Source organism: Xyrauchen texanus, chromosome 19 (assembly GCF_025860055.1).
Source record: "Xyrauchen texanus isolate HMW12.3.18 chromosome 19, RBS_HiC_50CHRs, whole genome shotgun sequence".
In the NCBI taxonomy this organism is placed as follows: domain Eukaryota; kingdom Metazoa; phylum Chordata; class Actinopteri; order Cypriniformes; family Catostomidae; genus Xyrauchen; species Xyrauchen texanus.
In genome coordinates, this window is record NC_068294.1 from 42,044,066 (window position 1) to 42,069,692 (window position 25,627).

At 38.4% G+C, this 25,627-nt stretch overlaps 2 protein-coding genes across 3 annotated transcripts; one reads left to right on the forward strand and one right to left on the reverse strand.

Annotated features, from left to right (window-relative positions):
- LOC127659757 (homeodomain-only protein-like) lies at window positions 1-6,372 on the forward strand. 2 transcript variants are annotated; one of them, XM_052149714.1, is made up of 3 exons: window positions 1-52; window positions 234-501; window positions 5,920-6,372. In XM_052149714.1, exons 2-3 carry the CDS (start codon window positions 340-342, stop codon window positions 5,995-5,997), a joined length of 240 nt encoding a protein of 79 aa, XP_052005674.1. In that variant the 5' UTR covers window positions 1-52; window positions 234-339; the 3' UTR covers window positions 5,998-6,372. The 2 variants fall into 2 exon arrangements, with proteins under 2 accessions (XP_052005674.1, XP_052005673.1); XM_052149713.1 differs by lacking the exon at window positions 1-52 and having other exon boundaries at window positions 91-501; window positions 5,920-6,371.
- Window positions 6,373-18,222: 11,850 nt separating this feature from the next.
- LOC127659748 (ADP-ribosylation factor-like protein 9) lies at window positions 18,223-24,876 on the reverse strand. Its single transcript, XM_052149699.1, has 4 exons — window positions 24,384-24,876; window positions 23,239-23,407; window positions 20,980-21,155; window positions 18,223-19,334 (listed from the first exon to the last, which is right to left on the reverse strand). Exons 1-4 carry the CDS (start codon window positions 24,591-24,593, stop codon window positions 19,158-19,160), a joined length of 732 nt encoding a protein of 243 aa, XP_052005659.1. The 5' UTR covers window positions 24,594-24,876; the 3' UTR covers window positions 18,223-19,157.
- Window positions 24,877-25,627: the final 751 nt, after the last annotated feature.

Below are 25,627 nucleotides of genomic sequence, written 5' to 3' on the forward strand. Positions count from 1 at the left end.
GGTTAGAGTGATCAGAGACTGGGTAGTAGGCGTTTGGACATCATCGCAGCAGGTACAGTTCACATGTTGTGTTTGCCTTTAAAGATACTGCCGGGAGGGCTGTCAGTTAAATTGTCTTTAGAAAAGGGGCGTTCACTGTTGATCAACTTTCTCTGTTGGTGCAGTTTCACGCACATCAGTGGACTGAAGTGTGTGGGTCTCACGCTGACGTTTCTGTTTTCCATTTTCAACAGCATTTACTCGCGGAGACTGGTGTTTTTAAAGACTTTGGACTTTATTTGCATGGGACATTGTGACTCGGTTCAGCCGATGTGTGATTGTTTCATCTGGGGTTGAAACATGACAGCGAATGGAAACGCGATGGCGATGTTTGGGATGCATTTAGCGGAGGATCAGATTAAAGTTCTGGAGGAGAATTTCACCAAGGTCAGCAAACATCCCGACGAAACAACGCTGATGCTGATCGCGGCGGAGTGCGGGCTGAGCGAGGAGGAGACAGCGGTGAGTTTCTTATGAGGGGCGTTCACACCGAAATCGTTATATGTCCGTCCGCGCTGTTTTTCAATTTTTTTTTTAATTTAAACTTGCACTAGACTGGTCTTTTTGAGCCTTGCGCCCCTTCTCGCATAAGATAAAAATTACGTCAACCTTCTAAAACGCGTTTTGATACACCTGCGTACTTTTATGTTCGTTGCGCTGCGTCTAGTTTTTTTAAAAGAGCAAAACAGCGCATTCTGTTTGAACGGCCCCTAAAAAAACACGCGCATCTGAATTCTTGCAACAAAACAATTCTAGAACGCGCCGCGTGTAATCAATAAAGCTGCGTAGAACGGTGACGATATATATATATTTGTTCAATTACTCTATGGGTATTATGAGTTCCAAAAGGTTAAAAGAATTGTTAAAATTTTTTTTTAGAAGAATATTTCAGCTCTGTAGGTCCACACAATGCAAGTGAATGGTGGATAGAACTTTGAAGCTCCAAAAGCACATAAAGGCAGCTTGAAAGTAATCCATACGACCTGCGGTTAAATCCATGTCTTCAGAAGTGATATGATAGGTGTGGGTTAGAAACAGAGCAATATTTAAGTTATTTTTCACTGTAAATCTCTACTTTCACTTTCACATTATTCTTCCTTCCTCATGCATATCGGCATCAACTGGGCTCGGAGAAGAATATATAGTAACAAAAGGACTTAAATATTGAGCTGTTTCTCACCCACACCTATCATATCTCTTCTGAAGACATGGATTTAACCACTGGCGTCATATGTATTACTTTTATGCTGTTTCTATGTGCTTTTTGGCGCTTCAAAGTTCTGCCCACCATTCCCTTGCATTGTATGGACCGACAGAGCTGAAATATTCTTCTAAAAATCTTTGCTTGTGTTCAGCAGAAGAAAGAGAGTCATACACATCTGGGATGGCATGAGGGTGAGTAAATGATGAGAGAATTATAATTTCCCTTTAAAATTGCCTTGTTGGACATTTTAAAGGAATTTTGAGAAAATCATCAATATTTTTAAACTCCCCCTAATGCCAGATTTTATTCCAATAGGGTGGTAAAGATGCCACAATATCTGATATGATATTAAATAAATACATTTGACTGAATAAACTCAAATGAAGACTGTTTTACTACAACTAGCTTAATATATTATAAGTGTTCGCAAAAGTCCCCCCACCCCAACAAAACCATGTCATATGTTTCTTGAAATGGTATTTTGATAGGTTACAGAATAGTTGCAATATTCCTATATGATGGTATTACATGCAAAAAAAATCATAATAAAACGTACATTTGGTACTTGCTTTGATCAGGACACATACTTAGTAACCATGGTGAATTATTGCTGCATAGCAACCTGCCTTACTTTATTTGAACAGGGAAAGTTTTAATGATTATAATAAACACTAAACTAAATTATAAACAAATACAGCTGTCAACGGCGAGGTATTCTTCATTTGATCCAAAGTGACATGCACACTTACAGGTGCAGTCCCCATGTACATAGTAGCCTTAAGTGTCTTACTAAACTGCATGATGAAAATGCACGAATCAGTACCCGTGTGGGTTTGAACACCCTCTCAGTCACCACCAGCCTAGCCTTTAACCGCTACACCACAACAGCAATGCAAACTCCTCTCTGTCATCCCATTCTCATGCATTGTTGTCATGCTTGTTTTGCTGTCACCAGCTCAAAATATCCCGATGACATCATTAAAAGCTGCTGGGTCTGTGCTCTTTTGAATGAGAGAGCTGACACTGACCATAAACAAAGTGTTCAAGCACAATAGGTGACCCGGAGCACCTCCGGACGCGCCTTTCCTCAAATGGATAAGGTTGACGTGTTCAAACACATTGTGTCTGATTTCTAAACACACTCGTTTAAACTACAAACCCATAAAGGAGGTGTAATAAAAGCGAGTTAGTATGTATTAAGTTCATGTATTAATGTCTACATAACTGATGGATATTTCGGGGCTGTGAGCAACACTTCTAGTGCTGACAGAGTTACTGGAAACATTCTATCTTGAGGCTGGTCTGTCACAAAAACAGCGCATGAGTGCATTTACTCAAAATAAAACCGCCTTTGTAATAAATCATTCCACAGAATTTAAAAGCCTTAGTAATTTGTAATTTAAGGGGTGTGTCTTTCTATACAATGTAAGTTCTTAATTAATGCATACATAAAGAGTGAATCTCACGAAAACCAGGTCATATTTTTAACCCTTTAAGCTCGGATGGGCCCGCCGGAAGGAGAAATAATAGGCTAATTATAAAAATATTAACTACAGTGCTGACGAACACAAAATAGGTATCGTTTGAAAGCTTAGAAGCTCTTCTTTACAATGCATGTAGGCATTATGACCAAAGCATCACTAGTGCTATGAAACTTTCAGACCAATAAGAAGTGTTCTGTTTTGAAAACGTATTTTAAAAAAATTGCACTGCACATATTATTGTAATCAATAAATCAAAATCTGATCAAATAGCCACATGTCATATGGCGTTGGAAAGCTCTTAAAGAGTAGAATACAACCAGTCTATTTATTTTACCCACTGACAAAAATATACAGAGTAATAGCTAAGTATATGTCTTTGAAAGACATGTTACATGTAAACAGGTAAACATGTTTGCCGAGTTTCCGCATATCATTTCACATAAAATTTATTTTATATAAAATATCACATACTATTACTTTGAGGAGGTGATTATCTTTAAAACAAACCCACACACAATGTAATCGGATGCATGGATCACTATATAATCCACACGAAGCACAATGTGCACAGCGCATAATGTGTTATATGGCTACAAACATGTTAGCATGTTAGCGGATATGTTGTATGTTGTCCAGCGTCATGGCAACGCTAAACCAATTGTATTAGGATTTTGATTGCTGCAACCAGAGGTGGAAGTCATCCAAATATGGGCAGGGAGGATCGTTTAGTGTAATTACATATGGCCACCAGGAGATGGCGCCAAGAACACAACACAGACTCAATGATGACTCTAATGACACAGAATGAAACTGAATGAGATCTGAGCACGGGTTTTTGTTGTGTTTGTATTTGTAATCAGTTCTTATGTTAAATTATTATGTTTTATTTGCTTGGAGACATCTTTGGACAATTATATAAGGTATACCACTGAAACAGGAAATCTTAAAAACAAACAAACAAACAAACAAAAAACATTCAGAGCTTAAAGGGTTAACCCTAAAATAAAAATAAAATAAGTACGTAATGATAAAAATGAGGCCTATTTTTACAACTTTTATTTTATTTTTTATAGCAACGTTATTTTCATGACAATGACGTGTATTTTCTCCAAATCCTCATGATCATAATGCATCAGGATGTTTATGTGACTCTTATTATTATCAATGTTGACTCTCATTGGATTGTCCTTTAATATAGTAATTCGTACTGTATTACAGTAAACTGTATCACATTGCCACTGTGATTACTGTGATTGCCACTGCCATACAGTGATTTTACTTTGCATGAAAAAGGCTGTAGGCTACAACAGATAATACCATGATGTATTAATATTTTAAAATTAAAAAAAATATATAGTTGTTTTCTAATTATGTCAGTTAGTTAGTTAGTTAGTCAGAAAAGTAGTCTAATACATTTATAGTTTAAATTCTTGTAATCAGATTACAGTTACAGACTTGAAATTAAGGTAATTAATTAAAAATACATTACTTGGGTGACATATTGCTAAAATATTATTTAAATTTAAAACATGATTGCACCGAGCGGAAAAACGAAAATCTTTCTGGAAAGTGTTTTAGAAAGTAACTAATAAATAAGGTAACTGGCAATGTGATGATGTTTTTCATGAAGTAATCAGTAAAGTAATCTGGATTACATTTTTAGAGAAGTAATTATTAATGTGTGGTGGATTACTATTTTTTGAGTAACGTACCCAATACTGACAGTAATTAGAATATGATGGGAAGATGGTCCTAAAATAGGTTTCATTTTCTTTAAGAGATTTGGGTCATATCTGGGTCAGGCCTGTTCTGGTGTAGTCAATGCACCATAGTGAAAAATACTATGTCCTAATATACAGGTACGACTTCATTTCTTAAGCAAATATGACCCGGGGAAAGTGTGTTTGAATAACAAACTCTGTCCCTGTTCTGGGATCTATGACATCACCGCTTTGCATTATTTGAATGTTCAGAAAATGAACACGCAAAGGGCGTGGTATGACAAACAGGGATACGCACCTCTTCCTCCTCCTGCTGTAAACTGGTTGTGCTTGCTTGTCGTGCTCAATAGTAAACACAGGTGTTGTGTCAGAGGGTAAGCCTGTGATGGGTGGATAATGCTGAGGTAAAGGGTTTGGCACAGAGTCAACCACCGATCTCACCCCTACTCAAGACTCAGGCCAGTTACTCACACCCATTACAGATGCCGCCAATATTATCAGACCCTGGAGAAATGAGTCCTGGTCTGTTTTAAACCTGCAACACTGCGAGGCAGACATAATGATCTAGAACTTAGATCTAGTAGTCTGATTTTTTGCAGTCAAGACTAAAGAGAGAACACAAAACTGATGTTACACACACACTTTTTTTTAACTCTGTGGATATTTCACCCCCAAACTGGAGCTCGCACGTACTCATTCGTTTAACAACACTTCCAGCTGTGGCCACCGGGGGCAGTGATTTTAATTTCTGTGTGCATAGATTGACTTCAGTAGCAAAACTTTCAATCGCTCATAATGTGCTATATGTTTACAAACATGCTAGCATGTTAGCGGATATGTTGTATGTTGTCCAGCGTCATGGCAACGCTAAACCAAACGTATTAGGATTTTGATACCTCTGCAATCAGAGGTAGAAGTCATCCAAATATGGGCAGAGAGGATCGTTTAGTTTAATTACATATGGCCACCAGGAGATGGCGCCAAGAACACAGCACAGACTCAATGATGACTCTAATGACACAGAATGGAACTGAATGAGATCTTGTTACTCGTGCCCGCATGCTTTGGAGAGAGAGCATGCCTTTAGTTTTTGTTGTGTTTGTATTTGTAATCAGTTCTTATGTTAAATTATTATGTTTTATTTGCTTGGAGACATTTTTGGACAATTATATAGGGTATGCCACTGAAACTGGAAATCTTAAAAACAAACAAACAAACAAAAAACATTCAGAGCTTCAATCTACTGTTGCCGAATTCACAGTGAGATCATCTGAAAATGAAGGAAACATTCATAACTAGAGACCAGGAAATCATAGATACATGACGGTGGGCTTTTTTGATTCGAATACAGCAACACCTTAGCTTTGAGGCGGCAACATTTGCATGGACGAACGCCAGAGTTAAGTCTAGAATTAGTCTAACCTCTCTCTCTCTCTCTCTCTCTCTCTCTCTCTCTCTCTGTCTTCTGTAGAAATGGTTCAGGATGAGAAACGCTCAGTGGAGGAAAGCTGAAGGACTTCCTGCTCAACTGGGATCAGTGAAGGACTGATGGAAGATCTCCATTCTTCATGATTTCTTTCTGTCTCTCTCTTTGCTCCACTCATTGTTCAATAGACCAGCTCTCTGTCTCTCATTCTTTCTTCTTTTTAAGGACATTTTCTAAAGATTGAAGATCTGTATTGGTCTTTTATTATTTGCTGTATCTAAGTTCATTTGCGGAAAGCAAAGTGTATGTATGCCATATATTTTATTGCCAGAATATAGATAACATGTATTGTATGTAAACATCTGTATATACAGTAAAGAAATACACAGTCTGTATGTTTTATTTCAAGTGTGGATATTTTTTGGTTATCTATCTGTCCGTCTGACGTTCTGTCTATCTAAAGTATGTGAACCCTTTGGAATTAGCTGGTCATTAAATGTGAGCTCATCTTCATCACAAGTATAGACAATCACAATGTGCTTAAGATAACAACACACAAACTATTCAAGTCTTTCACGTCTTTATTGAACACATCCCATTAAACATTAACAATGCTGTGGAAAAAGTAAGTGAACCCTTGGGTTTAATAACTGGTCGATCCTACATTAGCAGCAATAACCTCAATCAAGCCTTTCCGGTAGATGCGGATAATGGATAAGACCTTGTTCAGAAGAAATTTTGGACCATTCTTCTTCACAGAACTGCTTCAGCTCAGACATATTCTCAGGATATCTGGTGTGAACGGCTCTCTTGAGGTCATTCCACAGCATCTCTATTGGGTTCAGGTCTGGACTCTGATTGGGACACTCCAACAGGTGGATTTGCCTTTTTTGAAGCCATTCTGTAGTGGACTTACTTTGATGTTTAGGGTCATTTTCCTGCTGCATCACCCAACTTCTACTGAGCTGGTGTAAAGCCAACCCTAACATTATCCTGTAGGATATCTTGATTAAATTGGGAATTCGTTTTTTCCCTTATTTTTTGATTATGGCAAGCGGTCCAGGCCCCAAGGCAGCAAAGCAGCCTCAAATCATGATGCTCCCTCCACCGTACTTCAATGTTGGGATGGTGTTTTCATGTTCCTTTTTAAGCAATATGTGTGCTGCAAGTTCTTTCCAAACAATTCAACATTAGTTTCATAGTGTTGTGGAGTGTCAAGGTGGTCTTTGGCAAACTTCAGGTGCACAGCAATGTTTTTGTTGGAAAGCGGCCACTTCCTTCATGATGTCCTGCCATGAACACCATACCCATTTAATGTTTTCCATACAGTAGACTCATGAACAGATCATAACCAGATCCAATGAGTCATTCAAGTCTTTATCTGTCACTCTAGGGATCTGCGGGGTGCCCTTTGAGTCATCTTGGCTGGACGGCCACTTCTAGAGAGAGTACCTATAGTACTTAACCGTCTCCATTTATAGATAATTTGATGTATTCTTCAATACATATACAAAGAACAGATTGTGTTTGTTCATCATTGTAACTTAGATGCAGATCAAACCAGATTTTAAGACAAATGTATACATTAATGCAAGTAATTCAACTGGTATAACATACTTTTTCTTGCAATTGTATCCATCCATCCAATCTATCGGTCATGTCTGTCCTCTTACTGTATATCAACAATTGTCACATTTGTGTCTATTTTTATTTCTTCTAAGAAATTTGACCAAAAAAGATCTGAAACGTGATGAAGATGAAGATGTGATGAAGATTATAATGAACCCCTATTGAAGATGAGAGTGAAAGGATATTATGAGGGATGACAAATGGATTGAAGGAACAAAAGCATCCATTTGAAAAACAATGAAGGGAGAGATAAGCGCAGAGGAAATCCAAATGGTAAGACATAAGCAAATAACAGCCGAGGAAGCATATGAAAGACTGGCTTGGGCGGTTGGCAGATGCTGACTGTGTGTGTGTGTGTGTGTGTGTGTGTGTGAGGGTGTGAAAACATTCCACTCCCTCAACGGAAAAACAAATATGTTTATATGACTGCATCACAGATGCTGTTCTGTACACATAAACACACGTTGCAGAAAAAGCTTTTAAGATAATACTGCTACATTAACCGTGGAAGCTTGTACATCCCAAAATATATTACAAGTAATTAACATAAAGAGATACAAATATGAAGCTATCTCTACATTAGAGGAAATGCATTTAGAGTTACCATAAAATCAAAATACCAAAAATCCCCATTTTACTTCAAATGGGTTGTGAAAGGGGTTCATGTGGCAGAACCGCAAGATTGACTTCAGACTCATGTTTATTTGGAAAACACGTCCAGTTTGCATGGAGTAATGACCTCTGATAATCTCCCCTCTCACCTCTTATCTCGTCTGATGAGGTTCTGACTGGGTTGTGACGAGGTTTTCCCATTTTTAATTTAAGGTTAAAACAGAGAGAGTAACCTGACGTGTTTGCATAATTTGAATGGCTGACGAAGAGCCGTGGCATTGTGTGTTACTACGACAACTTAGCACACACAAGTGGAATCTGTCACCCGGGTCAGAGAAAGAGAGAGTTAGAAGAGGACCATGGCCATGAGATGTTTTGAGCCAATTGCAGGATAAGAAAATGGAAGTGAATTAGATGAGAAAGTGACCCGATCAACTGACCAGTGTGCATAAACACAAACTCATAATTGACCCTATAGTACTCGTTCAATATCTTATTGTAAATGATAATGTCGATTCTGAAGGAAAGAAAAGTCTCAAAACCGTGTCAGGAGCCCCTAGTGGCACATTAATAGCACACTTGAACCCTAAAGGCAATTTAAAGATTTCCCACCTTGATAGCAAACAAATATAATGGCTTATACTGGTGGTGGCGTTGTGGGCTAAAGCACATAACTGGTAATCAGAAGGTTGCTGGTTGTATGCATTGCACTTCTGCCACATGAGATGCGGGTTGGTGCTGATTTGGTGGCACGAGGGGGACCTACACAATATTAGGCAGGTGATTTTAATGTTGTGGCTGATCGTGTATATCACAGGATGCAAATAAGCAAGCTCAAAAAAGATAAACAAGTCAGCTGTACATGGAATCTTTTTGGGGGGTGGGGGGTTGCTTGATCTAAACAAGATAAGTGTCATTTGAATGCGTAGAATGTGGATTTTTAAGAAAAAAGTACTTTTCTTACTAACGTTTAGAAAACTGGACATTTTCATGGTCTCGCAAACCACAATGTAATGTTTGGAAAATGTTTTAATAACATAAATTTGCTAACTGGGATATTATGATGTGTTTATCTTGAAATATTCCTCAAAGAGTGTACATGTAAAGATGTTGCACAAAAGGGTGCTCAAAACACATTGTGTGTGTGTGTGTGCGTGCGTGTGTGTAGAGTGTGTGTGTGTGTGTGTGTGTAGAGTGTGTGCGTATGTGTGTAGTGTGTGTGTGTGTGTGTAGAGTGTGTGTGTGTGTGTGTGTGTGTGTGTGTAGAGGGTGTGTGTGTGTGTGTGTGTGTGTGTGTAGAGTGTGTGTGTGTTTATGTGTGCGTAGAGTGTGTGTGTGTGTGTGTGTGTGTAGAGTGTGTGTGTTTATGTGTGCATAGAGTGTGTGTGTGTGTGTGTGTGTAGAGTGTGTGTGTTTATGTGTGCGTAGTGTGTGTGTGTGTGTGTGTGTGTGTGTGTGTAGAGTGTGTGTGTTTATGTGTGCGTAGTGTGTGTGTGTGTGTGTGTGTGTGTGTAGAGTGTGTGTGTTTATGTGTGCGTAGAGTGTGTGTGTGTGTGAGTGTGTGTGTGTGTGTGTGTGTGTGTGTGTGTGTGTGTGTGTGTGTGTGTGTGTGTGTGTGTGTGCAGAGTGTGAGTGTGTGTGTAGAGTGTGTGTGTCACTGGAGTGTGTGTGTCATTGGAAAGTCACATTTCCAATGACTTTGTGTGTGCAAACGCACATCCACATACAGTATTTGCTCATCTAAAGGAATGTTCTGCTCATGAACACTTAATATTTCTGTATTTTATAGTCTAACCCATTCATTTCCAATGGCCGGTCATTTCTGACCGGGAACGCAACACGTGTAACAAAGTGAATTAAAAACAATAAAATTGAAAGAAAATGGTCCAATTAAAGTTTGTGTTTTCAGATCCCATATGTGAACAAAGTCAAGGAATTTTATTCCAATTGGATAAAAAAAAAAAGGGTTAATACTATTTAAATGCAACATCTCAATAAATCACACAAAAAAAAAAAAAAATGTAACTTGCATAAAATAATAAAAAAAATAATCAAAAACAGTTGTTCTTGCCCATGGCCATTAAGGGGTTAAATAAAGTGTGAAATAGAGAGACTGAACATTTATGAGGTATGAATTAAACTAAAAAAAAAGCAAGTTTTTCAGTAATAAAGAGAAATTGAAGAGAATAGAGAGAAAGCAACATTCACATCAATAGCAACTGTGCAGCCTAAATAACATTGATCTGGAAGTGATCTATAAACCAGATGCTGATATTCGGAGATTCTCTTACAGTTTGTTCTCTTCCAAAGTGTTGTCTCGACAGAATGTGAGGAAGACAGAGTCTGGACGCACTGCAGGCACTAAAACACAAAACTCCAGGCAGGTTTGGCAGAACGCTAAAAATAATGTCATACTTGAATTCAGTCAAAGATCACTCCAAGTTCTGAGACAAAATCTCAGACAGTGATTAGAAACCAGAACAAATAGAGACAAAAACAGAAGGAGACCGGTCAGCAAGCTTCTGATGGATGACGGGAAAAATTCATTCATGTGTTTTTGTTATTGCAAATTGAAAAATTTTCTTGATTGTTGTTGTTTTATGACAGTTCTGTAAGACTTGGAAATTTCAGATCAATCAATATCAACAAATTATCAGATCAATTATTTATTTAAGGCTGGAAGACTCTATAAAGACTCTATAAAATGGGTTGTAGCTATATAACAATTTGCATAAAAATTAGGGCTGTCGATTTATCGCTTTTTTAACCTTTTACCAATTAATCATGTCCCCGGACCGTAATAAGGAACGTTCCTACCATTGGAGAAATTTAAGCTTGAAGTACCACCTTTTTTCAACAGGGGGCAGTAAGCAAATCTCCAGCTGTAAAGGCAACGCATAGCGTATACAGAGAGAGAACAAACCAAACTCTACACTAGCGTCAGCACAAGATCAGAACGCGTTCTTGCGTTCAAACGCAGCTAATTTGGGTTCTAAAGGGACGTGTTTTTACGATGTTTATGATGCAACGCAACCAAAGTGAAACGCTCCAAAAGCGTCCGTCTGACGCAAGTGTACGTTGATGCGTTCTAAGAAAAGCCCTTATATCAAATCTCGAACAGATTGACGAATTCAATTGCAAAATGGATTGCAGGCCAATGATTGGCTTATGTTCGATTTATTGCCTTCCGTATTGTCTTATCAATGCTTTACTCGTCTGCCACAATAATGTAATGCATTTTAATTATACGAATTAGAATAGTTATATTTAAATAATTATAAATATAATATGTATTTAAAATGATTTAATCATTACATATTAAATTATTGTTATTTGAAGGCCTTTTTCAGCAAATATTTATTTATGTGTATAATTGCGATTAATTCGATGAATTAATCGGCATATCATGTAATTAATTCGATTACAGATTTTATCGATTAACAGCACTAATAACAAAGATCTTGGAGAATTTATTCTATCACCAAAGGGTGGTTTAACTGTTGTTATTTTTTTATTTAATTAGAAAAAAAAAATGTATTTATAATTTTTTATTTATCCCCTTTTCTCCCAATTTGGAATGCCCAATTCCCACGACTTAGTAGGTCCTTGTGGTGGCGCGGTTACTCACCTCAATACGGGTGGCGGAGGACGAGTCTCAGTTGCCTCCGCTTCTGAGACCGTGAATCTGCGCATCTGATCACGTGACTCGTTGTGCATGACACCGCGGAGACTCACAGCATGTGGAGGCTCATGCTACTCTCCACGATCCACACACAACTTACCACACGCCCCATTGAGAGCGAGAACCCCTAATCATGACCACGAGGAGGTTACCCCATGTGACTCTACCCTCCCTAGCAACCGGGCCAATTTGGTTGCTTAGGAGACCTGGCTTGAGTCACTCAGCACGTCCTGGATTCGAACTCGCGACTCCAGCGGTGATAGTCAGTGATAATACTCGCTGAGATACCCAGACCCACGGGTGGCTTCACTGTTGAACATTTTACAAATGTTCAGAAAACAATCTAATTAAAATCATTAGTATCATGGTTTGCCTCAAAGTACGTGATTGGGAAATTGTCGGGTTTTGTGTAAAACCAACACCACACCTGCGTTTACACTGGACGTACCTGCCTTCCGCCATCTTCGACCACAACGAAGTTCCCTACAATTGAATATTTCCCAAGAAACACCACTCATATTTAAGATTTGAATTATTTATTGAACTCATTCTTGGGGTAAAAGCACTTCGGTTTCTTTAAAGTCAACATAAAACTACATTTACAACCCATTTTACTGTAATGTAATGCATTTCAGTCAAACAGGATATTCAGCTAGGTCAAAATGTAGAGCAAGACTGGATTTTATCCATCGGGAACACATTGGATCGTGAAAAGTGGTCTCTTAATGATAGGTGGCGATGGCGATGGGCTGGAAAGCCGTGAAAAAAAAGTTAGGATCAAGCTATTACATTTTAATGAAAGATTACAAAGACTCTTTCCCCCTATGGGATAGCATGCTCCATGATTTCAAGTTCATGTAAAGTTCTGACCTGTCGGTTGCTGGGGTGGTTGGATTTGGGGTTGGCCAACGGAAGGATTCGGGGTGAAATTACTGCATTCCTCACACTGGGACTCACAAACTGTATATATAATACAGTTCTCATGTAAATAATGACTGTGCCAAATAGGACAGTCATTATTAGTTATTATATCCAGCATAAAACATCCTAACATCTGCGAATCGTTCACAGAGGTCGACTGATATGCCTTTCCCAATGGCCGATAGCGATATGTAGAGAGCAGGATGGCCGATATCAATGCTGATAAACATAATACAATTTAACAACAACAAATCAAATGTCTCAAAATTTCTAGAGTGAAACAAACATTTATTTTATGCAATATTTACTCAGATTTACTCAAACCTTGAGAAATCTTAGAACTGACAGATGGGAAAGTTAACACGTCTGTTAATCGCCCAATAATTGACCTGGTTGATATATACGGCGGTGGCATGTGTTCACATCTACAAGATGCTACAGATCCACAGACTGAAGACAAAAACATTCAGCTGAATCTACAAAAGAAGACGGCCTGCAGCATAGATGATTGATTCCCCATTGGAAAGATTTTGATACTGGAATTGGCTATAAATAAAAGTTGCATGAAGACTTCGCAAACACAATTACACTACAGCAAAAGTCTGTAAAACATCTCGGAGAGAAAATTGGGCCCAGATCTGCCAGACTCCGAATTAAGATTGATAAAAAAAACATCTTTGATCAAACAGAAGACTCGTCTATTGTCTGACTAGCATCTTCTCTCACTAATGAAAATATCAGATGTTGAATTGTTGGCTTCCTCCTCAGTTGCTGCTAATTTTAGTTCTGGGACCGTCTGTGATTTCTCATGAATGTGCCCTTGTGTAGGTCCAGATTAGTCAAGGTCATGATCTCTCATGTGACCTCTTACCTCACTTCCTGGGAACTTCGACCTCTGGTTTTGGGAGTCGCTAGATGGACGATGTTCTCGTACTGTGCTGTGTGACAGCATGGGCGGGAAATCTTCATCATTGTCCTCTCCTCCTCTTCCTCTTTCCTGCAGGAAGATGTGAGAGGGGGTGTCTGACATCCGAGAGAAAATCCGCCTTTTCAAATTAAGACAATAGGACGAGTTTTACAGGATGCTCGCTATCGGCCCTAGAGATGTTCACAAGTCTCTGATGTAGAGTCCGTCATATCATACATGTAATTTGATAACACGTTCCTATATGCTGCAGGCTAGTTTTATAAATGCTGTTGCAGGGCTAAACATTTCATACAAATGTCAGAAAAAGTGAGCAAATGGCCACACATTTTCAAATGAGAGGCTCCCTTGTATCTAAACAGTGTTGCTATATTTAGATCAAATATTTCTCCTAATTTGAGGTCTAAAGGACCAGGTATACTTCATTTTTGCACGGTCTGGATCAGCTCGCACCTGGTTGACCGTGTTGCCTTTGTGAGTATGACGCATACCCACTACACATATGATGCATTCCCACTACATGTATGCCGCATGCCCACTACACGAATGATGCATACCCACTACACGTATGACGCATACCCACTACACGTATGACGCATGCCCACTACACATATGACGCATACCCACTACACATATGATGCATTCCCACTACATGTATGCCGCATGCCCACTACACGAATGACGCATACCCACTACACGTATGACGCATGCCCACTACACGTATGACGCATGCCCACTACACGTATGACGCATGCCCACTACACGTATGACGCATGCCCACTACACATATGACGCATACCCACTACACATATGATGCATTCCCACTACACGTATGCCGCATGCCCACTACACGAATGACGCATACCCACTACACGTATGAGGCATACCCACTACACATATGAAGCATGCCCACTACACGTATGACGCATACCCACTACACGTATGACGCATGCCCACTACACATATGACGCATACCCACTACACGTATGACGCATGACCACTACACGTATGACACATACCCACTACACGTATGACGCATACCCACTACACTTATGATGCATACCCACTACACGTATGAAGCATGCCCACTACACGTATGACGCATACCCACTACACGTATGACGCATACCCACTACACGTATGACGCATGCCCACTACAGGTATGACGCATGCCCACTACACGTATGACGCATGCCCACTACACGTATGACGCATACCCTACTACACGTATGACGCATGCCCACTACACGTATGACGCATACCCACTACACATATGACGCATACCCACTACACGTATGACGCATGCCCACTACAGTTATGACGCATGCCCACTACACGTATGACGCATGCCCACTACACGTATGACGCATACCCTACTACACGTATGACGCATGCCCACTACACGTATGACGCATACCCACTACACATATGATGCATTCCCACTACACGAATGACGCATGCCCACTACACGTATGACGCATACCCACTACATGTATGACGCATGCCTACTACACGTATGACGCATACCCACTACACGTATGACGCATGCCCACTACAACTTCTTCGTGATACTCTTTTAGTACAGTCAATAGCAGGTGCATGCATCAGCGATGCACAAAGCAGAGGGCTGCTTGCACGGGTCAAGAAAATCTAGGCAGTGTGTGTTTATGCAATTTGCGTCATACATACTGTGCATGGAGCAACGCACAACGTCAGACAAATCTTAAGTCAAGTTGTTTTGCAACTTAAGTAGGATTTAATTCAAACTGAACTCGCTGTGAATTCGGCAACAGTAGGTCAAAAGTTCAGCTCCTGAAATCATCACTGCCCCCCAGTGACAAAAAATTAAAGTGTTTCAGTTTCCAGGTGAAATGTCCACAGAGTGGCGCCAAAGCGAGTATTTATTTATTTTTGGTAAATAATGTATATAAAAAAAAGGTCAACAGGAACGCATATTTTATCAACTCTACCCCCTAACCCAAACCCAAACTTAACCATGAGTGGAGTTAAAATTTATTTTAGTGTGAAAATTAACACCTCCAAATCACTCACCATTATTTTTGTCTTGGAGGGGCAGCGGTAGTTGTGATTGAGAGGGGGTGTGGCCTCCAGAATCGTGTGCCCAGATCCGCCCCTGACTATTCATGCTAATCACACCCATATTTCTCAGTACAACCTTTTATAAGGGACATTTTTATGCTCCTTGGATAAGAACAGTGCTGGAAAATGTCTTGCCAGCTGGACTCGTAAAAGCAAATCCGATTTATCCATTATCTCATAAAAACTCCCTGAAACAACCTGCTCATTTAGGGAACACGAGCAGGCTGAGAGTCTTTATCCACAGTGGGAAAATGGCACTTGGGCAGAGAGAGCGAAATATTTTAATCCAGCTTTTCTTCTAATATTGATGTGGAATCTGTTGTAGTAAGACATAAGTTTAGTGTTTGTCAATTTCCTTCGAAATGCAGTTGTGCACTCGCAGGAACTGCATAAACAGATTGGCATTTATTGGACACTGTTGGTGTTAAGTTAATATGAGTTGGCATTTATATAACCCAATCAGTTTTAATGAAATGTTTTAGTAATTTAAGAAAGAACAATATGAGCTGTATGCATGCACAGGCCTGAAAATCCAGAAATTAACAAGAGTCATGGGTGATATTAGAAATGCTACCTTTAACATTTATCAACACTTTTATCACACATACAGTTCAGTCAGTCCAAATCTGAGACCAAATTGATCATCTGAGAAGTTAAAAATGTTTAACTTTTTTAATTAACATTTTAAAATGTTGACAACAGAAGCAAAGTAGAAAAGTTGACAACAAAATTGGAACTGTAGAAAGAAATTCTGCACTATTTAAAGATGGCTAAGAGCGCAAAGGGTCTGCTCTCTGCAACTTTTGTTTTTGTGTCATCTTGGACTTACACTGACACCTAGTGGCTTGGATGGAGCATTGTTTGAAATCAATAGTTTTCAGTTTCAGATGCCATTGTAGAACTTAGTATTCATGGTCGCCATGATTACTTTAATCATTGAGTGAAAGTGTCCAATAACAGAACGGTTACTGAGATTAAGAGTGTAGTATTCGGCTGGACATGTGATTCTAACATGGCCGCCCCCATGTGTGGACCCTCTCCACTGTAGAATAAAACAGCTTTTATAAGGTTACTGATCAAACTGGAGTCTTCATTTTAATGTGTGTGCTCATGATTTTATACAAGTATTGCAAAATTACAATTCATGTCTTTAGGAGTTAAACTTAGTAAATTGTAAATAGTGAGTGTGCCTTTAAGGATCCAGGATATGTACAGCATCATCATGTCTGTTTCTGAACACCGACATAAAACTAATTTATTATTTACCCAAATGATCCCTTCATACCTGCTGTAGCAGCTGAACCTGAGCTCACACTTGTTGCCTTCATGTACGTACACGCACTAAATAAATAACATAAAGGTTTTGTGACATGTGTATTGTTTTAAGACTTCGCGCCATTGTTTTAAGATTTCGCGCCATCACTGACAGCCGTTGCTGTATAAGCCCGTTTTGAGCTGGAAAATCAAATCATAAGTTAATTTATTAAGAAAATATTTTTTTCAAACGTTATTTCTCTTCACATATGCGTATTTACGACGTTTCTGGAAAATAATAATATATACAATAATAAAAAATAAAAAAATGGGAACAAAAAATAAAACCTAAAATAACCATATGACAATAATATTGAGGTTGTCCAATAAAAACTCTCCCAACAACATTCTTGGAAAATTAGCTTGTGGTTTAAAAAATATAACCTTAAGAGAACGTTCCTAGAATGTTACGAATTTGTTCCCAAGAAAATAACTAAACGGGAACCATGTTAACCAGTGTTGGGTAAGTTACTCAAAAATAGTAATACACTTTACAAATCACTTCTCTAAAATTATAATCAGATTACTTTACTAATTACTTCACTGGGCAAGTAATCACATTACTAATTACTTTAATTTTAAATTATTTTCTAAAACACTTTTCCTCTCAATGGATTCAAAAATAATGTCTCTTTTTCCTCCTTGTTCATTGTTGTATATAAATCATACACTCAGCACCTCACATTACTCATTATATTATAGACCTCACTCATTACAAGTCTATAATTCATGTTTAAAATAATTCTACATAATGTTATTTCAAATACATATGAAATAATGTACTTAAAAGTCATTAGATGAATTAAAAGTCAGTAACTGTAATCTGATTACAAATATTTGAAATGTAATGAATTACACTACTTTTCTCATGAAAGTAATTAGATTACAGTAGCTAATTACTTTGTAATCACATTAAACCCAACACTGATGCTAACATTAGGGGATCGTTCAGTGTTTACTGGGTCTCTTAAACCATCAGTATTTTCTTATTGCTCTGTAATAATAATTATTATTATATACTTTTATGACATCAAATTAATTAAGATGATAAGATGATGCATGGGATATTTGCACTTGGTCTGTAGGACTGTTTTCACACAGTGAAAAACTTTGACATTTCCTTGTGCAATTCTTTAAATTTAACATAAAATCAAGAACGTCCATAAACATGTTTTGCATTAATTACCATGTAAAATATGCTATTTCTCTATTAAATATGAAAGTGATATATTTACAGACCTGCCCCATTGGGAATAATGTATTTCACAACCTTTTCAAAAATAAAAAATCATATCATTCAAACCATCTTTAAACGAGCAATAAAAACACAGTACACCCAGTTTTTCTTCAAAAGGCAGACCTCCTCATCCCACAGGAATCACAATAGAGACTTAGCATGTGTCAACAGGTGTCACAAGGGCCTGTTGCCTCACCAAAAAGCTGAAACCAGCCAGTGACTAACAGACCATGCTGGGTAAGTGATATAATTAACACAATACTTACAACAGACCACGATACAGGAAATAATAGGCTAATACAGATGTAAAAGAACTCATGTTATGGATGCTACAAACATACAAGGGGATTTTTTTACACAGTGACAAACGGTTACTTCAATCAATATTTAATAGTTATCAAAATACAATGACAAAATAGATCAAATCTTTACTTGACATTTGATTTCTGGCTTTTAAAAGCCAATTTGAAATAACAGTAGAGTTACAAAATGAATATACAGACGTCGCAGAATAGCCTATTTCTGTAAACCAATTCAAGCATCTGATCATCTAACAAATACGTGACACAAATACTCAAATAACTCAAATCACAAGTTTATAAGGCCCATTACAGAACCACATCACATAATGCACAATCACAACAGCAGCAGCAGCAATTATAATCCATGATAATATATTTAACTATTTTTATCAGAACTACATATATCTACAAAAAAAGGCCTTTTTTTGACATTTGGTTGGAAGACTCTTTGGTGATCTCAAAGACCTGAACATTGTCGAGACATTCGGATATATGTAGTGCAGCGGAAACCAAAGGCAAACCGTTTTAAGACACTTCTAAGTCTCAGCCAATGAAAGGGAGTCAGTTATCAGACATCATCTCTACGATGAGGTCACGGGCGTCTTGTACGCTGCCGTTGGCCTCAGACTTTCCCTTCTTCACTTGAGTACCGATGACACTGAGACGGTGCCCGTCGCCAACGTTACCCAAATCCAGCGCCTCGTAAAGATCAGAGATGCCTCGAGCTCCAGGCATGTCCTGTGTGTGAGAGATAGAAGTTAATGTAAGATCTTGGCATTGAAGATTGTGTTTCTGGACTAATGTGGAAGCACACTCTACGCAAGTACGTGAACGCAAACGCTTCTGGATACACAAGCATGATTTAATGCGTCACTACACAATTCGTAACACAACGCAAAAAAACAGTTGCCATTTGGATTTAAATAAGCCGATACTTAAGAGCCTATGATTGGATCATTATTGCAGTACATCCAGCTCTCGTTGGATCCTCTCTTCGGCTACTAACGAGAGGAACGTCTGCGCCTCATTTACGGACCACACCGTGGTTTTGCACACAGCCATTTCTTTTTACAATTCGAAAGTCGTGTGAACAAATTATACTGCTATCGCTAACTTTATAACTAGCGGGTTGAGGTCCCGTGTCGCAAATACAGTGACACCGGTAGTGACGATTCTCTCTGACCAATCAGTGATCTGCAGGGTTTTAGGGTCACATTTAGTATCGGCTCGGCTCGCTTGGAACCTCGACTGAGGTGGTACTAAAAAAAGTACCAGGTACCATCCACAGTGGAAAACCACAAAAAGCGAGCAGAGTTGAGCTATACCGGCTCGCTAATGAGATTAAACGACTATTCGACAATGAATATTTATGTCTAATTTTTTTTTTATTGTCGACATTGTCGATTATGTCAACTAATAGTTTCACATGCACAATGCGCCGATAATTTACAGGATTGGGACTAAACAGCTGTGTGGCCACAAGAAAGCCACTTGTTAGTGAGGCTAATCATAAAAAGCGCCTTGAATTTGCTAGCATAAAGATTGGACTGTGGAGTGATGGAAATAGGTCATGTGGTCTGATGAGTCCAGATTTACCCTATTCTAAAGCGATGGGTGTGTCAGGGTAAGAAGGGAAGCACATGAAGCGATTAACCCGTCATGCATAGTGCCACTATACAAGCCTCTGGAGGCAGTGTTATGATCTAGGGTTTCTTTAATTGGTCAGTTCGAGGCTAAGCAACATTATGCGGCGATAAAATGAAGTCAGCTGACTACCTGAATGTACTGAATGACCAGGTTATCCCATCAATGGATTTTTTTTCTTCCCTGACGGCACAGGCATATTCCAGGATGACAATGCCAAGATTCATTGGGCTCAAATTGTAAAGGGGGTTCAGGGTTCATGAGGAATCATTTTCACACATGAGCTACCACAGAGTCCTGACCTTAACCCCATTGAAAGTCTTTGGGATGTGCTGGAGAAGACTTTACGGAGTGGTTCGACTCTCCCGTCATCAATATAAGATCTCGGCCAAAAATGAATGCAACTCTGGATGGAAATAAATGTTGTGATGTTGCATAATGTTGTCGAACCAATGGCGTGAATAATGCGAGCTGTAATCAAAGCTAAAGGCGGTCCAACGAAATATTAGAGTATGCAACTTTTCTTTGGGCCAGGCAGTGTACTTAATGCATGTTCTTGCATTACTGTAGTGGTAACCACACCAGTTGTATTTGAAAGAGCATTCTCTCTGACACCAACAGCACGACAAGAATAGCAGCACTGTTTCATCATGTTAATATCACGTTTGATTAGGCAGATGGTCCTGACACACACTCACTCAGACAGAACATGCTGAGAAAGGTTTACAGACGTTCTCACCTGTTTGTTGGCGAGCATCACCAGGGGCAGACAGGGGTTGGCAGACAGGAGCTGATGTAAGTGAAGTTTAGCTAGAGGGAATCGGTCTGCATCAGTCGAGTCCACCACAAACACCAGCACACGAGCTTTACTCAGATACATGTGCCAGTAATCGCGCAGCTTCTCTGATCCTCCAACTGCAAGACACAAACACAGGATTGTTATACTGTCCACATAAGCTACAATTACTAAAACTATAGCATGGTATTACCATGTTTTTTAGACATGGTAAAAATTGTGTTTCTTGCACATATACCGTGGCACTATGACTTTTTATGAATGTTCCATGGTAACATCATGGTTTCTGGACATGTGCCATGGTAATACCGTTGTTTTTTGGAATATACCACAGTAATACCATCATTTTTAGGCATGTCCCATGGTAACATCATGGTTTCTGGACATGTGCCATGGTAATACCGTTGTTTTTTGGAATATACCACAGTAATACCATCATTTTTAGGCATGTCCCATGGTAACATCATGGTTTCTGGACATGTGCCATGGTAATACCGTTGTTTTTTGGAATATACCACAGTAATACCATCATTTTTCGGCATGTCCCAAGATAACATCATGGTTTCTGGACATGTGCCATGGTAATACTGTTGTTTTTTGGAATATACCACAGTAATACCATCATTTTTAGGCATGTCCCATGGTAACATCATGGTTTCTGGACATGTGCCATGGTAATACCGTTGTTTTTTGGAATATACCACAGTAACACCATAATTTTTCGGCATGTCCCATGGTAACATCATGGTTTCTGGACATATGCCATGGTAATACCATTGTTTTTTTGAATATACCACAGTAACACCGTCATTTTTCGGCATGTCCCATGGTAACATCATGGTTTCTGGACATGTGCCATGGTAATAACATTGTTTTTTTGGAATATACCACAGTAATACCATCATTTTTCGGCATGTCCCAAGATAACATCATGGTTTCTGGACATGTGCCATGGTAATACCGTTGTTTTTTGGAATATACCACAGTAATACCATCATTTTTAGGCATGTCCCATGGTAACATCATGGTTTCTGGACATGTGCCATGGTAATACCATTGTTTTTTTGAATATACCACAGTAACACCGTCATTTTTCGGCATGTCCCATGGTAACATCATGGTTTCTGGACATATGCCATGGTAATACCGTTGTTTTTTTGAATATACCACAGTAACACCGTCATTTTTCGGCATGTCCCATGGTAACATCATGGTTTCTGGACATGTGCCATGGTAATAACATTGTTTTTTTGGAATATACCACAGTAATACCATCATTTTTAGGCATGTCCCATGGTAAAGTCATGGTTTCTGGACATATACCATGGTAATACCATAATTTTTAGGCATGTTCCATGGTAACATCATGGTTTTTGGACATGTTCCATGTTACTACCATTTTTATATATATATAATATTTATATACTTAAATCTGTTTTGAATGCTATTCTGATGCTAGTTAAACTTTGTAAATGGTAAATGGTCTGCACTTATATAGCGCCTTTTTAACCTTAACGTATTCAAATCGCTTTACACTGTGACACATTCACCCATTCACACACACATGGCAGTAGAGCTGCCATGCAAGGCGCTAGCTTGCCATTGGGAACAACTTGGGGTTCAGTGTCTTGCCCAAGGACACTTCGGCATGTGGAGTCGTGTGGGCCAGGAATCAAACCACCAATCCTGCAATTAGTGGCCGACCCACTCTACCACCGGAGTCACAGCCGCCATTGTAGTATGGCACTTTTCGTACCACTGTCTCCCCAAGATGATTTGCTTATGTTTTCCTCTTTTGTAAGTCGCTTTGGATAAAAGCGTCTGCCAAATGAATAAATGTAAATGTAGTTTCTGGGAATGTACCCTAGTTTTTTGTACCGTACCATGGTAAAATCATAGTTGTGGGACACGTGCCATAATAATACAGTTTTTTCTTTACATGTGCAATGGTCATAATGGTTTTAGGACATAGTTCTGTCACGGTTGTTTTGGAATATACCATGGTAATTGTATGGTGTGCCTTAGAGTACCATGCTCTATGGTAATAGTATAGATTCATGGAATATATTTAAAATGACTTTATCATAGGACACCTTTTCCATGGTACTGCCAAAGTACTTTTTGCAAGATTATCTACATTCAAATACATACAATAAGTTGAACATGTGTGTGTGTGCAAAGGTCCAAATGAGATGTATTTACTCTCTAGAAACTCAATCTGAAGATCTTCTTTGTTGATAGAGACTGCATTGAAGCCTTGAGTCGGACTTGTGTCCTGTTCCAGGCTGCCTGTGGCAAAACAGTGCAGTAAACTGGTCTTCCCAGCCCCGTCCAGCCCCAAAACCAGCACCTGTGTCCCTGCAGACCTGGGCTGAGATCATATAAACACACAACGACAGTATGACCTCACTGCAGATATCACAGGTCAGTGAGAGTAAAACGTCTTCACAGGTCACACTGACACACAGCACAGGAAGAGGTGGATTAATCTTCAGGAGGTACAGATATTAAATAAAAAGCAGTTTCAATTTTATGAGTTAATCAACAGATGATCAAACAGCTTGTTTTAAAAACCAAACCACTGCATGCAAATCTGATGTGAGATTTTTTTATAATACTTTATAATAATTAACCAACAGGAACTCTTTATAATAAATTTCATTATTAAGTAATTAATAATTTAATTATGCTTAAAATGTAGTTGTTCATATATATACAGTATATATATACAGTATATATATATATATATATATATATATATATATATATATATACATACATACATACATACATATATATATATATATAACATTTAGAAAACATCAAAGTTAGTAAATTTCTAATTATTTGCATGCACTTTAATGGTCTTTAATGGTTAATTGTTGTTATTGTAATGATGTTTATTAATTAACATTTATGGAAACATGAATCAAAGTCGCATGAAATATCTAACTATTTTAATGCACTTTAATGAGGTTAAGCATCATGTATTATGAATATGAATTAAATTAATGAATCAAAGTAGCATAGCATTTCTATTTGCATGTATGTAAAGGATCTGTCAGTATTCACAGGCATAATGTTTATTAATAAATATAAAAACTTTTGAAAATATTTTAATCAAAATTGCATGATTTTTTTACTAATATATATATATATATATTACACATATACATACATAAACAATGTTTATTAATGATAATCCCCACCTGAGAATGGTTACCAACTGTTGTTACTGTAAACTTGACTGATATTTTAATTTCTACTGTGCAAGGCCTCTTGTGCAATCCAAAACAATACAATCATTTCTGTCTATGCGGGCAAACATGAATGAAAATGCAACAAACCTCTGAAATTATCGGCGGCTTTAATGCATTTTCGGTCCTAGTTGCTTTATGCACTTGCTCTTGCCTGCGTTCATCCTCGTTCAACTCTTCTTTCACTTTTTTCTTTGGTTCATCTGGTGTTTTCTGCATCAGGTGGCACACAAAGTACGCGACTCCTCCCGTCAGCGCGAGCGCGGTGCCCACCAACCCGATCTCGCGCACACCGGGCATATTTAAACTTAATTTAAGCCTCAAAATAAATTTCAACTTAAATGCAAAGAAATTAAATACTTTTTGTTCACATGCGCATGGGCATGATCATGTTGCGCCACAGAATGGCCTCCGTGTGGCTCCACAAGTGGATAAGAAACTCTAGCAGTGGATATTTCCGGGACGTCTGTCCACTGGCGGCCATGTCATGAAAGTGCAGCTCCTATCTACTTGAATGGGGGAACACCGAAATCTCAAAAACAGTTTGACAAGATTACAAACAAAGAACATATATAAATCAGCTGTAATCATAAAACAACTGACAACAACTGAATCATAAAATGTGCTTCTTTATCTTAAGTTACGCTTAAAAACGCAGTTTTCCCCGCCTTGTATAGCTAATGCGCATGCGCGTTAGCGTGTTGATTGACAGGTGATGTCTGTATCTGAAATGTGATTGGCTCTTTTACCTATAAGGCGGGACTTCCTTTCTACGTCCCCTGAACGTTCCATTTTCTCCCATTCATTTTAATAGAAGTGACCCGTCAGCTGTATAGAAATGAATTGAGAAAATTCTGTTCTAAACACATCTCAATGTTGTGCAAAATTGTGTTTCTTGGCTTTACATATTGTCTTAACCCTCAGAGACCCACTGTAGCAGAACTACAACGTTTGTTTAAAGCAATTCAATTATACCTATTTAGAACAGTATAACAATAGATGACACACGGTAACACAATAGTTTTTGAGGGGGAAAAAAAAAACAAATTACGCCTTTTTACATAGATAATAAGTACATAAGTGGCTTCCTAAAAACACATTCAAGGAAAAAAGAAAATATAACATCATTATCAATGCTTGGGTCTTTGAGGGTATGACAGGATGATACAAATTAATTCATTAAAACGTAATTTTGGCATATACCGTTTATAAAAAGAAGATTACAACGCAGTAACGCAATAAAAAAATATAATTTTAATTTTAAGTATTTGTGAACTCTTATTGTTTATAAATATAAGCCTATATATATATATATATATATATATATATATATA